General features: G+C 43.4%; 1 protein-coding gene across 18 annotated transcripts in view; it reads right to left on the reverse strand.

Moving 5' to 3' along the window:
• The window catches only part of PHF21A (PHD finger protein 21A), a 159333-nt gene that overhangs the window by 3945 nt on the left and 137398 nt on the right, over window positions 1-17990 (reverse strand). For 11 of the 18 annotated variants that reach the window (XM_019656445.1, XM_019656444.1, XM_019656437.1 and 8 more), the window contains 6 exons: window positions 17081-17179; window positions 14232-14283; window positions 13120-13199; window positions 12595-12655; window positions 9884-10143; window positions 2586-2741 (listed from right to left, as the gene is read on the reverse strand). In XM_019656445.1, coding sequence (XP_019511990.1) covers window positions 2586-2741; window positions 9884-10143; window positions 12595-12655; window positions 13120-13199; window positions 14232-14283; window positions 17081-17179 — 708 coding nt within the window. The remainder of the gene's footprint in view (window positions 1-2585; window positions 2742-9883; window positions 10144-12594; window positions 12656-13119; window positions 13200-14231; window positions 14284-17080; window positions 17180-17990) is intronic. The other 7 variants (XM_019656446.1, XM_019656440.1, XM_019656439.1 and 4 more) reach the window with 4 other exon arrangements.

Genomic DNA, 17990 nt, shown 5'->3' on the forward strand with positions numbered 1-17990 from the left:
AGTCCCAAATTCTAAAGTATAATCTAGACCCCGTGTGGAAAATTATCGGAGGGTCACAAGGCAGCAACTGAAAAGGAACGTAGAGAGAACTGTCTTGACCAATTACATCAGGGAGACACTAGGAAGAGAACTGAGATTAAAAAAAGGGAGAAATCGGCATTCTCTCAAATCAGGATTCCAAAGAACCGAGCAGGATCTCAAAGTCTGCTCAGCCACTGAGATTATTTACCTATTATTTATACTTCGTCTATTTCCAAAAAAGACTGCTTATAATAAAAACATGAAGACACATGAATAGTTCAGAATAAGAAATCAGAAACTAAGCAGAGCAGGAGGGAAGAGGCTGGGACAGTTAAGGTGCGACATAATGTTTTGCTCAACAATGGACCATCTATAAGAGGGTGTGATAAAAAATACGGTGAATGTGTAAATTAAAAAAAAATTATTACAGTGAAAGACACATTGCCATTAATCCCTCTCAAAATACTCCCCCTCGCTTTGAACACACTTATCCCATCATTCTTGTCACTTTCTGAAGCAGTTCTGGAAGTCCTCTTTTGTGAGTGTCTTTAGTTGTGCTGTCATGATGGCTGCCTTGATGTCCTGAATCGATTCAATCAAAACATTTCCCTTTCAGGCCGGCCGAGTGGCTCAGTTGGTTAAGAGCTCGCTCAAGAGTTTGAGCTCTAAGCAACAGCGGTTCGAGTCCAGCCCGAGCTGAGCAGTTGCTGAGCTGCCAACAGGTAGCAGGATGGCTCAGGTTAAAAAAAAAAACAACAACAACAACAAAAAAAAACATTTCCCTTTCATGGTCATTTTGACTTTGGGGAAGAGCCAGATGTCGCATGGTCCCAGATCCGGTGAATGAGGTGGATGAGACACACTGTAATGTTTTTATTTGACAGAAATTACCATACCAGAAGTGATGTGTGACATGGAGCGTTGTCATGATGGAGGATGATTTATGGCACATAATTTAAAACACACCTTCTCTCAACCATAGCTCACACCCAACTGACTGCACTAAACAAGCTGAAACTTGTCACACAGTTACTACGGTTCAACGTGCTGCTTCCCATATTGAAGACCCAGGCCTTTCCGTTGGATGGCACTCAGCAGCAGCATTCACCATAACTCTTGATCACAATAGAAAGGCTCCCTGTCACATATCACTTCTGGTATATGGCAACTTCTATCAAATAAAAACATCATGGTGTATCCTCATCTACTTCATTCACCGGATCTGGCACCGTGCGACTCTTCCCCAAAGTCAAAATGGCCATAAAAGGGAAACGTTTTGAAGCGATTCAGAATATCAAGGCAGCTATGACAGCACAACTAAAGACCTCACGAAAGAGGACTTCCAGAACTGTTTCAGAAAGTGGCAAGAATGATGGAATAAGTGTGTTCGAAGCGAGGGAGAGTATTTTGAGAGGGATTAATGGCAGTGTGTCTTTCACTGTAATAATTTTTTTTTAATTTAAACATTTACCATATTGTTTGATCACACCTCGAATAATGGTGGTCCCGTAAGATTATAAAGGAGCCGAAAAATTCCTATTGCCTAGTGAAGTAGCCGTTGTAACATCTAGTGCAATACACTGCTCACGTGTCTGTGGTGATGCTGGTGTAAACAAACCTGCTGTGCTCAGTCAGATAAAAGTATAGCACATACAGTTGCATGCAGTACATAATACTTGATAATAAACGATTATGTTATTGGTTTATGTATTTACCATACTATACACTTTTTATTGTTATATTGGAGTGTCTTCTTTCTACTTATTAAAAACGAAAAGTTTGCTATAAAGCAGTATGCCATGTTACATCTCATGTTTACCATATCTCTTGATGGCATCATTTTCTCTTGTGCTGATTTAATCTCGTCTTGTTTTGCACAGTAACGTGCTGCACAGGCCTGTAGCCCAGGAGCAATAGGCTCTGCCACACAGCCTAGGTGTGCCGTAGGCTGTACCATCTAGGTGTGTGTAAGCGCACTCCACGATGTTCACACAATGACGAAACTGCCTAACGACACATTTCTCAGAATGTATCCCTGTCTTTAAGCAGCATATGACTCTAAGTTTGCCTTTTAAGTCCATAAAATATTAAGCTAGCACTTTACAGTTAGTTCTTTGATCCTGATGACAACACAGGTTAAAAGCAAAACTGTTGTTATCTGAATTAAACAATTAATTGAGCACTTTCATTTAAACATTTTATTTTCAAAAAAGTTTCAAAACCATATACTGGGTTTGGACCATTCTTAGAGAATAAGGCAGAGAGTTTTATGGACTAGTAAGGGTCAAGGTAATGACAAGATAAGTCATCTTAACTAAAGGGAGGCAGTTAGGGTCTCTCCAGTTATTCATGGAGTCACGGCCTCATGCATACGACAGAGACCCTCCCAGGGGCTAGATGCTGTGTGGTGAGTGTGGTGCTGTGAACAGGGCAGATGTGGCCTGGAGAACTACCGGGAAAGGGAAAAGCCTCCACCGCTCCCCCAGATTAGAGGGGGAAGGAAGGCCTCCTAACTCTGTTTTTTCTCCTCCTTGGCCTGCACTCTGTCTGACCCCCCACAGTACCTGGTCCTGACACCTGGGACAGATCCACATGCCCTTGGGAATCGTTTTTAGAGGAGGGTCTAAGCAGTCCAGGTGATACACACGGGAACACGTGTCACACATCAGCAACTGACCACTTTTTCTACAAACGCTGCAAAAATCCTCATGGATATCACCCTATGAAATTGAGAGAAAAGGTAAGAGAAAGGACAAAAAGGTAAAATGTAAATGTTAACATGCACTTTCTGGATACCTATAAATGTTTTAGGACAATCAGCTGTGCCCCCTCTAACATGTTACAAGAGTATTCAAGAGAAGTAGTAATTACCAACGGTACAAGCCCCCACCTGCCCCGTACAGCTGAGGTTCCCCGGGGCAGGGGAAGTATTCTTAATTTTAAAGTCGACTTTACAGGGAAGCTCTGTAGTCACCTAGGCCAAAGTTAATTTTACAGGTGATGGCTCAGCATTTATTATGTTTTGGCAGAGTCCAACCCACAAATCAGAAAGTTTAAAGACATTGAAATCCATTCATCAAAGTGTTCTACAATATGACACAAACACTCCTCATTACCTATCATTTTTGGAGGGACTTTAGAAGGATTGGGAAAGAAAACAGACAAGAAATGGAATTTTACTAAACTCTTTGCTTGCTCAGGGAGAAAAATACAGTGAAAGTTCAAATGGGAAAAGATTAAGTCAGGAGCAAATTAAACTCATATGAGCTTTCTAATATGAAGAATTTAAACAGACAAAGCAACAACTGACAATGTTCTCTCTTAAAACCAGTATTTGGCATTTGCTGTTCAATGGACCATTCTATTCCAGGAGGCTTTATTCCTCCCTGTAAAGTACTTCACCCGATGGGAAAAGAAGAGCAGCCCCCGTGCACTCTGCCTGTCTGTCCCCCCACCCCCCATCAGTGATTTCTGGTACTCAGGTTAAGTCTGCTGGAGCCCTCTGAACAGAAGGCACAATCAGAAAAAAAAATGCAGTTCTACTTAAAATTTGCAGAGGCGAACACTGAAAAAAGAAGAGGTATTTTTTTTTTTTTTTTAGCTGAGCCATCCTGCCACCTGTTGGCAGCTCAGCAGCTGCTCAGCTCGGGCCAGGACTCGAACTGCTGTTGCTCAGAGCTCGCACTCTTGAGCAAGCTCTTAACCAACTGAGCCACTCAGCCAGCCCAAGAAGAGGTATTAAAGAGGTATTTTTCAGCAGTCAATCCCTGGCCTGTTCTCTGAATGGGATTAATGCCTGTGACAAGGACACCAGGGAAGGGAAGACTGAAGGGACATGTCAGAGGTGAGCCAGCAAAGGCAGGGCCACAGCTTGGAGCAGACCCCTTTTCACTTCCAATGTGTTGTTTTTTTATTTCTAGGCTATTCTGCCAAAAGGCCTAACTCAGAAATTTTGCACAGGAAGCAATGATACCGACAGTAATGCTCAATTTTTCCCTTTCTGTGATATCACTCCTCAACCACCACCGCTGACGGAACATCTTCCCAGACTTACAATTTCTCTCTATAGGAAAGGAAGCTGTCTCTATAATTCACTAGGATATCCAGCAGCCTAGAAAACGGGCTGTAAAAAGATGTAAGCTAATCAGAGTGCGGATGGATTTTAACCTTTCTTAGTAAGAAAATGTTATCTTTGGGCAGTAAAAAAAAGGAGCTCGGTACATGTACAAAAATACTGCAGCCTAACGGTTCAACTTGCAGGCGCTGAAAGAGGTAAGGTTTCATCCCTCGATTTCTTTAATTCCTAATATCAGGCTGAAGGATGCTCTTCTCCAGAGAGCTAGTCCTTCTTAAACCCTAACCCCATATGGTAAATCTGCATCTTTATGAGGTTTATAGAAATTTTATGGTTTCAGAGAGTGTTTTACATGAACTGTAGATAAAAATTATCAGTGATGAAGTAAATAAGACCCACTGAGTATCTTATTCAGAGATTTGTTGGGTAAAGAGCTCTTCCTACTTTCCTTTGCTACTGAGTAAGGAGAACATCAAGAAGTGGAAGGTGGAGGCCGGCTGACTGGCTCAGTTGGTTAAGAGCTTGCTCAAGAATGCGAGCTCTGAGCAACAGGGTCACTGGTTCGATTCCCACATGGGACAGTGAGCTGCCCGCGAGCTGAGCTGCTGCTGAGCTGCCAATAGGTGGCAGCATGATTCAGCTGGTGAGAGCACATGCTCCTAACAACAAGGTTGCCTGTTCGAGATGGTGGCTACGCCCGTCCACAACTAAAGACTGAACTCAGCACCTTGAGCTGAGCTGCCACCTGGGTAGCTCAGGGGATAGAGTGTGCACTCTTAACAGCAAGGCTGCCGGTTCGACTCCTGCATGGGATATTGGCTACGCCTACCTGCAACTAATTGAACACAGCACCTTGAGCTGAGTGGTGCGACTGGACTTGGAGCTGAGCTTGCTGCGCCCTCCACAACTAAGACTGAAGGACAACAACTTGGCTGTTCCCCTTCCCCAACTCCCCAACACTGTTCCCCTCCCTCAATTCCCCAATAAAATCTTAAAAAAAAAAATAAGTGGAATGTGGAGAGTACATAAAATAACAATTAAATAATTTCTTTCAAGCTGCTATAGGAAAAAAAACTTCCTATCCTCTTTTCCTCTTTACAGACCCTTATCATAGCAGTTTACTTAGTCTTTATGGTGTCAGGACCCTATTACATGCTTACAATTACCTAGGACCTCAAAGAGGTTTTGTTTATGTGAGTTATATATATTGATTTTTACTGTATTAGAAGTTTAAAAAAATTTTAAGTAATTATAGAATCATAAGAGGTTATAAAAATAGTGTATTGAAAAAATTTAAAACCCCAGAACACACAAGTGTACTCTCCATTAGCCCTCAGTGATGATGTCATCATATGTCATGTAGTATCTGGAAAACTCCACTGTTCACTCTTGGGAGAATGAGAATGAAAATTGAAAAAGAATGTTTTAGTATTATCATGAAAATAATTTTGATTTTGTGGACCCCCTGAAAGAGTCTCAGGGACCCCCAGACCCTACTTGAGAACTAATGCCCATAGAAATAAATATAAAATGACAAGATATGTATTTCATCCACACAGAATTGGTTCTTTGCTTAAAGAGAGCAGAGGAAGTCCTACGGAGGTGCTACATCAGGTCAGAAAGCTTAGGCTTTGGTGACTGACCAAATTATTACCATAAACCAAATGGTAAGTTAAAAGACGGCTGACCCATGATTCTTTGCGAGGAGCTGAGGGCATGTTTTTTTTTTTAGCAACACCCTCATTATATCAATTGCAACTTTGCCTAAACAATTTTATAACTATGTCAACATATCTTCCTTTCTCATAAACATGATGATCGCGGCAACAAGGAACATCCTGAGGATGAGTGTCTGGCTGGGTCTTGTATTACCACGGCCTTCTAGATGGTTATTGATCGCTAGGAAATGCCTGCCTCTCAACTGTTACTGCTTAATTAATGTTGTTGGGGTTTATGCCACCCAGCAGCAAATATACAGAGACCTGTGTGCTGATTTTAATCATTGCCACTGTAGGAATACTGTAAAAGTATAGGTCAATTATCTTTGAAAAAAAAAGTCCATTCCACTAGGTTTAACCTAGGAAGTTCTCAACCTATTTAGTGGTTTTAGAAAAGCTTCCTTTTGCCTTTACATTTCTGAAAAGAAGAGTGTTTGCATTTTAAGACAAAACCTGGTGGAAGCTTTCAGTTTGTGATTTGATCTAAGTGGATCCTTTCAAGAAAACCACTTTATAAACCCCCTCAGCTAAAAATCACAAAAAATAAAAACTGTGTTTAGGACAGAACTCACATGCAGAACCACAAAATCATCTATCTGTTCCCCAGCACTGTGCAGCACCCTGAGGGGGGCCCTACCAAGAAGCTATGCACTGTCACTCCCTTTGGCAATACTTCACCCGAGGAAAAGTGGGGACAATCTTTGGTGCCAGCAAACAAGGTTTCTAACAGGAACTCCTGGTGCTAATTAACAAGACAGGTAGAAAACCTCAATCAATTATTAATGCCAACAGTCAGGAAAGCTGGATGAAATGCTGAATCTTGAGAGTGAGCCACCATCTGTGTCCAAGGAAGGAAGCCTGCTAAAGAACAGAGCTCTTCTAGGACCCCACCCTCCAAAGATGACATCTCCTTTGTTTGCTTCTCGAATTTTAACTCAGGATGTGCATTCAGTATTCTTTTGCTCTTTGGAGAGGGGTAGACCATTAGTAAATACTGAGAACCTTCAAATCAAGAGACATTTTACTTGAAGATGACCCTAAAGACAAGCTCTGTAATTCACAAAAGAAATGGGATGTGTATAAAATGAACCTGTTGGTTTCCTCCCTCAAACCGAGCTCTTGTCATCTCCAGTAAATGGCAGCTTCATCCTTCCAGCTGGTTAGGCCAAAAGCTTTGGATTCCTCCTTGGCTATTCTTTTTCTCATACCCCATTATCTAATCCTGCTGGCTCTTCAAAATAGATGCAGGCTTGATTGCTTTTCTCCATCACTGCTTTTCTTTCCTATTAGGCCAAGCCAGCGTCAGCTCTCGCCTGGACGACTGCGACAACCTCCTATCTGGTCTCCCGGCTTCCCTGCTTTCCTCTCCACAGTCTCTTCTCCAGATTTCACACACAAAATCCAAATCGATTTGGCAAACATCTTAAAATAATAAACGCAGGCAAGAACCATCAAAGGATGCTAAAACCACTAGGTAGCAGTTTGTTGGGGAACTGGAGAATTATACCAGCTCAAAGCTATTTCCACCAGAAGAAATAGGCACCTTTACAAGTGAAGACATTTGATGGAATCTATTTTAAGAGATGAAAGTTAACATCGCTAACAACGGGACAGACGGACAACACAAGCCTCCTACTGTGATGTCCTGAGGACACTTCATCACTTACTTAGTGTTCCCACAAAAATGCATACCTCAAATCTATTCTTGAGGAAACAATCAAGGTCATCGAAATGGATGGACACTCTACATAGCAACTGGCTTATCTTTTTAAAAACATCAATGTCATGAAAGACAAAGAAAGGCTGAGAAAGTGTCCCAGAGGACAGTAAGGAGACTGAAGAGATAATACCGTGACAACAAATGTCAAGAGTGATCTTGGGTTGGATCCTGGGGCAGGGAAAAAAAAATGCTACGAAGGCAATTATTGGAGAAATCCAAATATGAACTATATATTATATAATATTTTATATTAAATTTCCTCAATTTGATAACAGCATCGTGGTTATATCAGGGTGTGTGCATGTGTGTGTGTGTAGGGGGGAGAGCACAGGTGGCAAAATGGTCACAACTGGTGAATCTAGGTGAAGGGTATACATTTGTTCTTTGTATTATTACAACTTTTCCGTAGGTTTGAAAAATTTTCGAAATAAAAAGTTAAAAAATGACGTCCCTATTCTACTCAAACCCCTCTAGGGGTCTCCCATTTCACTTAGGAGTAAAAGCCACAAGGCCTTGCACAACGACCCCTGCCACCTCTGGGGTCCCACCCCCCACCACCCTCACCTGCTCCCTGCCCCAGCGGTCCTGGCCTTCTTGCTTTCCTTCCATGCCACGTTCATTTCTACCTCAGGGCTTCTGCACTGCTGTTCCCTCCGCACAGAATGCTCTTCCCCCCACATACTCCCTTTTCTATCAGAGAGGCCGTCTCTCACCCCGCTTCATAGAAGAGCAACCTCCTGCCGTAACTCCTCATGCCCCTGACTCTGGCCCACTCTTCTTCATACCACTCATCACTACCTGACATGTTACATATTCATTTGCTTATCACCGGCCTCTGGCCACGCAATATGAACTCCTGGAGGGCAGGGAGGCTGTTCTGTCCCCAGCCTCGAGAACAGTGCTGACTCAGCAGAGCAGCACTCAATAAGCACTTGAGTGAATGCACTGCTTTGTAAATGCTCCTTTACAAACTTAGGGCACCAGCCGGCCGAGTGGCTCAGTTGGTTAAAAGTGCAAGCTCTGAGCAACAGAGTTGCTGGTTTGATTCCCACATGGGCCAGTGAGCTGCGCCCGAGCTGAGCTGCCAATAGGTGCAAGATGGCTCAGCTGGTGAGGACACATGCTCCTAACAACAAGGTTGCCGGTTCGACTCCTAAATGGGATGGTGGGCTATGCCCACCTGCAACTAAGATTGAACATGGAACCTTGAGCTGAGCAGCCGCGAGCTGCCAACGGGCAGCCGGATGGCGACTGGACTTCGAGCTGAGCTAGCTGTGCCCTCCACAACTAAGATTGAAGGACAACAACTTGGCTGTTCCCCTTCCACAATTCCCCAATAAAATCTTAAAAAACAAAATGGTGAAATAATATTCATGTGACTCTTCTTTAAAAAAAAAACAACAAACCAGGGGCCAGCCGAGTGGCCCGTTGGTTAAGAGTTGCCTTGGGACGCCCGCATTGAGCAGCAGGGCCCCGGTTCAGATCCCACATGAGGGCCAGTGATGCTGCGCCCTCTACAGCTAAGATGGTGAACAACAGCTCGACCTGGAGCTGGGCTGCCGTGAGTCGCCGGCGACGGCGTAGGCTGCAGTGGTGCTGGCCGGCAGCTGCCGTGAGTGGCTGTCCAATGGCCAGAGAGCAACTGCCTCACCCAGGAAGAGCGCAATGATAATACCAACATGGGCCAGTGAAGCGACGTCTTCCACGAGACCGAAGAACAAAAGGACAGCAACTTGTCTGTTCCCCTTCCCCGATTCCCTAACGCTGTTCCTCTCCCCCAATTGCCCAATAAAATCTTTAAAAAAAAAGCCAAAGAAAAAACTTAGGGCACTAGTCGACACTCCTGCAGTTTCTGGGTAAAGGACTACTAAGTACCTGACATTTTTTTCAGGATCTGTTTCTGACTAACTCTGATGAATACAGATAATTTAAAGAAACATTTTCCACTTCTTGAATTCTATTGAAGCAGGAAACAAGAACCGCTAGGGGAAGGTACACCTTGTGCATTTTCCCCACCTCCAAAACACGGATGAGCGAAGCCTACACACCTTTCAATGACATGAGCTGACTTCCCGCCCTGTCCCCCTTTCTGAGAACTCATTCGCAGTACTTCAAATCCAGACTCTGGAAAGTGACTAAGCCTCCTGATGTTGTGTTTAACACAAGCCTCAAGGACACAGCAGGACCTGGGGCCCCAGCAGAAAGCTGCCCTACTGGCAAAGTGTCCTGTGGGGATTACTGCTGCCCCAGGGTTAGTCAAGGAGATGCAGCTGGCAGGGAGACAACACAGGATAACGGTTTCCCCAGTTTAAGCTCACAGAATGAGTGAGCTTGTCCCAAGTTACTTACGTCTGTGGAGGTGGGGCTGGGCAGGGACACAGGCTGAACAGGTGCAGGGAAAGTGAATGTGGTCTCTGTCTTTTCATTTTCAGGGGAGTCAGGATGACTGGATGGGGGGGATGTTGGGGTAAGGGCTCCAAACCCCAGCACTGCATTGTATTTTGGAGGACGACCTATATACCAAGAGAAGGGAACAAAAGGGGAAAAAGGGGGAGGGAAAGAAAGGGGGAAAATGGTCTTACATACCTTTGGCCAGTGTTCCTCATTGGCTAGCATGGAAAAGGAAGTGAGGTAGCAGACAGAAGGTTAATACAACAGTCCCAAAGAGAGGAAGAGAAGCAAAGCTTTAAATGCCATTAGAGACGACTGCATGAGTCTCAGCAGAAGCGGGGATAAGAGCGCCTTGGAGAACAACGGGAGGTGCTGGGGCGTGTTAAAGGGCCTCGCCTGGGGCGGGTATCAGGGACATTCCTGGACTATCACAATTTGAGATTCCAGTGCGGGAACCAAAGCGCGCTGGGTGGGAGCCAAGGCCAGGAATAAGAATTTAGTTTCTTTTTCCCTGTCTTTTGCATATTTGTTCTCTCATGTTTCTCTGCACCCATAATTTTCACAATAATATTAATGATCTCAATTCCCACAAACGGATTTATTTAGGATTTCTGCTTTTCCTTTTCTCTCCTGCCTACATTTTGGTTGTTTCACTGCTCGTGGGGGCGGAGAAAGGAGACAAAATTCAAGGAAACTATTCTTACTCTTTGCTCCTAGAGCTAGTGAGAGATTATGTTCTGGGAGTAGCTAGACCTTAAGGGCTGAAAAAAATGTCCTGAGCTTACATATGAATTTAAGGAGGTCTGGACTCAGGTGCCCTCCCCAGTTGATCGAGAACTGTCTCCCTGCTTCCTACCACAAACCTTCTGGTGAGCTGCATGTCTAAGCTGCATGTCTAAGAACTGGGGCTGCTGGAAAGTCTCAGGAAAGGCCAGCATCAGCAGCACTGCTGACGGAGACCTGACCTGAACAAGAGCACTTTGCATCAAACCTCATGGCCACAGAGGACCTATAATGGAGCCCTAATGGGTGTGGAGAGCCCAAGCCCACCACTCTTGCTTGATACGTCTAAGTCAGGCTCCTTGTCTTCTAAGCATCAGGGTCATGGATTCTGAGCTGTGAGTGAATGGAAGTGCATGCCTAGGACACCACAGAAAAAGGAGGAGCCAGAGAGACATACACCTGCTTACGAGCACTGGTGGACGGTATGCAGATTACGACTTTGCCAACAGTTACAATTTATATCAAAATTATGCACAGGAGGCCTGATTCTGTCCGACATCACACAAACATTACCTATCTGTGTTAAACTGGCAATGTCTGAAGTACAAAGACAGATCGTACTGGTTTGTCTTTTCCAGGAAATTTAGTGCTGCGAGAAGAAGTGGAAGATGAAAGGCCTTTGTTTACCCACAGAAGGCATATCCTAGGCCTTGTGAATACAGGCTTGCATCCTCTGACCTTGGCAAGAGATGCCAAGGTCTTTCTGGCGGCTCATTTAACTCCTGTCCTCTTAGCAGATACTGCCCACCAGCAGGCCAATTAACTGTGGCTTCTAGATGGGGGCTCCTTTCTGAGGACTGTGTCAGAAGTCACTAAAAATTGCCGAAAACAACAAAAAAACTAACCCATGACACTGATTACCGTGGCCCAGGAATTGATACGAAGCAATGACTCAGGGTTTCCCATCTAAACATTTCTGACTACGTGAAGGACGGGCTGATGCAACATGAGAGTGGGTCACAACTGTGCGTATGCTATCTCCTTAGGAGAGGAGGTGGTAATGGTATAGTTGCAGCCCTCTCCAAGATAGACAAAGGGTCGGACTGACCTCCTAAGCTTCCAATAGCTCTGAGATTGTGTGTGCATACGCAAAAATTAGTATGCTATTCCACTCGCTCTGCAACCTTTCTAGCCTGGAACTGTAATTCAGGGACACATTATCATGTGGAGAAAGGGACCTTGGGATGTATTACTGACATCAAAGAACAATTTCAGAACCTTGTTTATGAGCTCAAACTCTGAGCGATTAGGACCTATTAGACCTGCACAGTGAGCACTGCGGCTGCTGTCATCTCTGCCCTGCGTAAGAGTAGGAGGAACGCCAGCCCTGGGAGGTCGGAAAGACGGGGACGCAGCTCTTGAGGAATTCCTGTTTTCAGGAGCCTGTTTTGACAGTGACCTTTTCTTCCAGAGTTGGGGATGCTCCCTTTCTCATCCATTCTAAGTTCCCGGTGTAGCTCCCTCCCTCCTTCCTGGAAAGCCTGCAGCTCACAGAAACTTAAGAGTCATGCTCCTGGACTAAGAGCACACTGGCAACAGCAGTGATCTGTTCTGCTCAGTGATGCTAAAATGCTTCCTTTTACACGGTGTTCTGTTCACTGTGCTATTCGGGGACGTCTGCTGGGCCTGGGGCAGAAATGCTGCGCTAGGCCATTCCCCTGAGTCAGCTTTGCTGGAATCCCAGGAAAGGCAGCTTTCGGCTCAGTATACAGAACTCGAATGAGAAACATCACTCTCTTTTCCCCCATTCTCAGAGAATGACAACAACAAAACTATTTTCAAGGGATCTAGGAGTTAGGCTCTAGGACAATGGGAGGAAGGACAGGAAAGAAACACAATAAAGAAGCAACAGCAACAGCAAGGGGGAGAGACAAAGAGGTGCTCACCTCGCTTCCGGGTCCCAGGATGCATTGTACTGTTCAGGTATGTGACTGCACTCTTCTTACGCTTTGAGGATTGAAGAAGGAAAGGTGACTGGTTGAATAGCATGGTTACTACTAATACTGGCCAAAGCTAAAGACCAAGCCCAGCAGGCCTGTCAACGCGGCCACTAGTTAGTGCTAGTCACCCCAAGGTCTCCGGGCTAATGTGCTTTATTATAGGTACTAGGCTCTGAGACAATATTCCAGAGAGGTCTGCCTCTGCTCAGATGACAGTTGTATTGAAGCCAGGGTGAGTTAAATAGTTTAAGGTAGGTTTGTGTCTGTTCAAAATTAGGAAAAACACTAAGGGGAAAGTAGTGAATAATAAAAGTGAGATAATGGGATCAGCCGGGGGGAAATCCATCATTTCGCAAAGCTGGCCAAGTACAATCAGGGTCTTGCTCTGAAGCAGGTTATCACATGGGAGGTGCTGAGCGTGTCGTACGTAAGACCGAACAGTGAGGGAGGGCCAGCTCTGGCCAGGAATACCTCTGGCTCAAAGACGGCTCCGCTGTACACTGGATTTGCTGTTGTTCTTCTTTTTCGCTCTTGCCTCTTGCTTTGGATTTCTTGGGAAAGCAAAACATTTGTATTAGAAGTATGGAGAACCTCAAAAATTTAATTTCATTGTTTTAACTATTAATTTTCCCATGACCAATTACAAACAGGGGCCAGTCTCTTCGTGTCACTGCAGCCTCAGCAGCGGCAAGCACACTGTTGGTAGCAAAAGTATGTAGGACCACCTACCCACGCTGTCCCCCAGCGCGGCTCTGTGACTGAGAGCTTAACAGCAGAGCACACTAGTCAACAAGGTGTCCTGGTTTATTTTTAGATCACTGTAATATCGGTGTGGATGAACTTTACCCATAGATCTAGACAGAGCAGGGGTCGGCAAACTGCGGCTCGCGAGTCACCCACGGCTCGTTGGGTGTGTTCTGTTTCAAAAGTTTGCCAACCCCTGGAAGAGCCAATCCTGTCCCTCACAATTTAAAAATTATTCGAGAGCCATAAATATATTTTTACATAATCACCATGAAGTGAATAATAGCCTTTAAAAATTTTATAAATGAAACTATGATAGTTTTTATTTTCATTTTCAATTTTACTTCAGAGCCACATGCACGTTCCCAAAGCATATGGCTCTTCTGTCTCAAAAGTTTGCCAACCCCTGATCCACAGTGAGTAACCACAGTTCACTATTCTTGAATTAAATATTCATGACAGGTATAGCTTTGTAACTATTTTTAAAGTTCCGATAACCTAGAGTGACTGAAAAATATAGATAAATGATTGTCAGAGGGGCATTTGCTGCTTCATGCTTCCAAGGGAATAAAAAGGAGTTCTTCCTAAGTGAGCAGAAGTCACCTTAATCCAGGCAACTGGATGGTTTCCGCAGGACAGTAGTGGAACACGTAATGATAGGAAGGGGAGGCAGACGGAATGTGATTTTTACTCGAAGGGCAATAAAGTCCACACTGATTAAATTATGCTCTATGTGTGTTCCAGTTTTCTATTCTATTTCTATACAATCAGACACCAATCATTTCAAGAACAAAGCTCTGGGTCACAAGAAAGACAATGTCACGAGTATCTTCTCTTACCTTCTAGATGGTCATGTGTTACCAACCCTAGAGACACCATGAAGGCAAGTTTCTGTGGCGGAGAAATAAAAAAAATATATACTTCAGTTTGGGTTCTCACAAAACCAATCGCATGCTCCTAGTTAGACCCCTAGGGAAAACCAGCCCCCACGGGCTGCTCGCCTGAAGGAGGCCACGTTCAGGTAACAAAGAACGTGGGGCACGCCCCACTCTTAGCAGCTGTGGAGCTAGCTACTCTGCAGCTTTCTTGTCTTACAGGGACCACAAGAGAAGGCCAGGGCTTACATCTTCCACTTTCTCAATGACAGAAATCAGCACCTTGAGTGACCCAAGTTTTTTTCAGTCCTCTTAGAGCAGCGGTTCTCAACCTGTGGGTCACGACCCCTTTGGGGGTCAAACGACCCTTTCACAGGGGGCGCCTAAGACCATCGGAAAACAAAAGGATATTTACATTACGATTCATAACAGTAGCAAAATTACAGTTATAGAGTAGCAACGAAAATAATTTTATGGTTGGGGGTCACCACAACACGAGGAACTGTATTAAGGAGTTGCGGCATTAGGAAGGTTGAGAACCGCTGGCTTAGAGGGAAGAGGATTTCATATTCAAAAACCATGCAGAGCCTCCCACATAACAAACTCCAAATTCTAAGTAATTCACCTGTCAAAACTAGGTCTTTGCTTGCCATGACAAGTCAGGGTTTCTTACATTTTTTACTACTCAACAATGCTAACTCAAAGCTAAATTAGTGTTAGGAATGATAGCAGGTGGTTCTGCTTAATATCATGAGTCTTTAACCAAACATGGGCTTGAAAATTATGGGACAATTTCTCTCTGACGAAACTGATTAGGCTGTTGCACCCCAAAGCTAGAACATCAGATGCTTGAAGTTGGAGCGAGCAACAGACGGTCACCTGCTTTGCTCTTTGGTTGCATGTGGCCTGGCAAGTACGTCTTCATTTTCTGCTGGACCACTGTATGGTGGTTGCATATGCCAAGTAATGCATCATTAATTATTTTTGCTGATGAATAAAGATCACCACCAACTGATAGGAGACACACTCCTGTAGAATTATTTATTCCACAGTTTGGTCTTTAAAAATCCTGACATCTTATCCTCAACATTAAATATCACGATGTTTTGACTTGAAGGCGATAGGTTCAGGCTATTCAAGATACTGAGTGTTTTATGAAAATACAATCCTTGAGCAAAGCACTTGAAAACACAGAAATGTCCTATACTGATGTCCCTCAGGGTCCTGAAGAAAAGTTTTTATTTCATTTCTAATTCCAAAACTTAAGTGGACACCTATCCCCCCGACAACCTGAGTACTTTGGTCAGCAAAAGCAGTCTTGGACTTGCCTATTTTCTGCACTGCCCATTGAGATGGCATATGTTCTGTTGTTGCCAATTAAATACATTCATCGTTTTCACTGTTCCCTTAAAACTGAATCAAGATTAGAGGGCTGTCTACCAACTGTTCTCAAAGCAGGATGTGGATTGACACTCAGGTTCACTTTCTTTTAATCAGGTAACAACACCCTTCTTGGCCACTCACATCCCACTCATCTTTGCCAGTCTAGATCAGCTCACAAAAGTATTATTAAATGACAAAAACAAACAAACAAACAAAAACCCTCCTCTCCCGTGGAACAGATTTTCAGTGATAAACAAACCAAAATGTTGTCAAGAACTTTATCTCATCTACATGTGTTACATGTGTGCCAAGAACTCATTTCTTCTCTTTACGGCAGCGATGCTGTCCAACAAAAGGTGAAATATCTGCCACTACACATGCTTGCCCACACTGTGCCACCGACATAGGCTAGCCTCCAGTTTCTCTTAATAAGGAAACTTTGCTAATAGCTTGCTTTATTCTTCCTCCTCCAGGCATAATACTTGTCATTAATTTTATGGATGATTTTACAAGTTTCTCAGCAATCTGCATGACGAGTGCTTCTTGTTGGTTCAAATTTTGGTCCCTTTTTTAGAGATAAATTAAAAAGAATCCATTTCATATCAGAAAGAATTAGAATTTGTACTTGTTTTAGAAAAATCTTCACTTGCATAATAAGTCACTGCTTTAAAAAAAAAATGACATGAAGCTTTGATGGTTTCATGCCGCTATTTGACATCGTTTCATTACAAAGAATGCACTGAGGATAGAAGGAAATGGATTCCTGGTTTAATAAAATCCAACTCTCAGATATTCATCATATTACCTGTCCAATTTTTCTTTTATAGCTGCTTGCGAAAAAGCATCAAACTAAAAAATTCTCTTGTCTAAGGACATACAAATTCACATTCTATATTTGTATCAAGAATCATGTTTGCTACTTAAGTTTGTAAGTCTATCCTAAATTGTAGTACAGATGTTACTATGTTCATCCCTGCTTTTATGCTTCAGTGAACTACTTCGGAGCTATGGATTCACTTGGGATTTGGGGATCTAATGCAATACAAGGGTCATAACAGAAAAGCACACGTAACTACTGTGACTGATAACATAACAGACTGTCGCGGAGTGAACTGAACATCTTATAAAGGTGGGCGAAGACAAACCAAACATAATGACTATTAGGAATGCAACCGGATAGCTGTGAAAATGATCATTAATCTTACATTTCAAATTTGTACCATGTTTATGAAATGCCTGCATGCCAGCTCATGGCCACTCAAGGCCACACTTATAATCTCCTCTAGGCCAACCTGAGGTGGCAATAACATTACTGAGTAGTGAGGAAGCAAAAGAAACATAAAGTGATTCGGGAAGGAAGCATCCCTCCTGATGGGTGAGAACAAGGCAGGTCTCACAGACTGAGCCACGCCTTCGGGGGCAGGGCCTACCTGAGGGTTCTCCTCCCGTTTTGGTTTGGGTGCAGCAGGTGGAGTGATGGTGCGGCTCTCTGTTTGTTTCTCATCTGTTTCTGTGTGGGATTTTATCGTCTATGAGAGGAACATTAAACGAAAGTTCAGAATTTACTTATTAAAAGAATGAAAATAAACACAGTTTGACTGTAGTCAACAAGAATGAAAAGAAGAACATACTGAAACTGGAAACTTGGTGAAGGAGAGAAAAGTAAACCGTAAGGCCCTGGTTGAAATAATTAAATTGCATAACTAGAGTAGATACGAAATCTATAAATACAGTAGTTTAAATTATACAAAAAGAAAAACCCATGATTTAACGCCTATGGATAAAAATAAAGTCTAGGCTGCACTAATTTTAATGTATTTCAAAATGTAGGGGCAGTTTTCCAGAAGCAAGCCCACTCTTGTTACATACAGGTCAAGCTCCAGTCCACAGCATGCTTAAGATCTGAACAATGTCCAAAAAAAAAAAATCTTACATCCACACTCTTCTATTTCAGAACATTTCCAATCATAACTTAAAAGAGGTTGCAGAGCTCCCCTCATTTGGGATATTTAAAACCTGTCTGCCTTATCCATTAGAGGAGAGATGCAATTGCCAAGGAAAGGTCATCTTGCAAGAGGGCTGACATCCTTATTACCGGCAACCTCATCTTCCAGATGCATCCATTCAAACAAAAGAAACACCAAGAGCATTCACATCTTCAAACACAAAGGGCAGCTAACAAATTGCAGACTGGGCTTGCATTATTATTCTTATCATGACCCAATGGGTATTCATTTTATGAAGCCCTCTGTAAACACTGAAATGATATTAGAAAGGTGGATATAGAAGTGTAAACACAAACCTAATTTACTTTTTCAAAATTAAAAAAGCAGACACGAA

This window comes from Hipposideros armiger, unplaced genomic scaffold, assembly GCF_001890085.2.
Source record: "Hipposideros armiger isolate ML-2016 unplaced genomic scaffold, ASM189008v1 scaffold_258, whole genome shotgun sequence".
Lineage (NCBI taxonomy): Eukaryota > Metazoa > Chordata > Mammalia > Chiroptera > Hipposideridae > Hipposideros > Hipposideros armiger.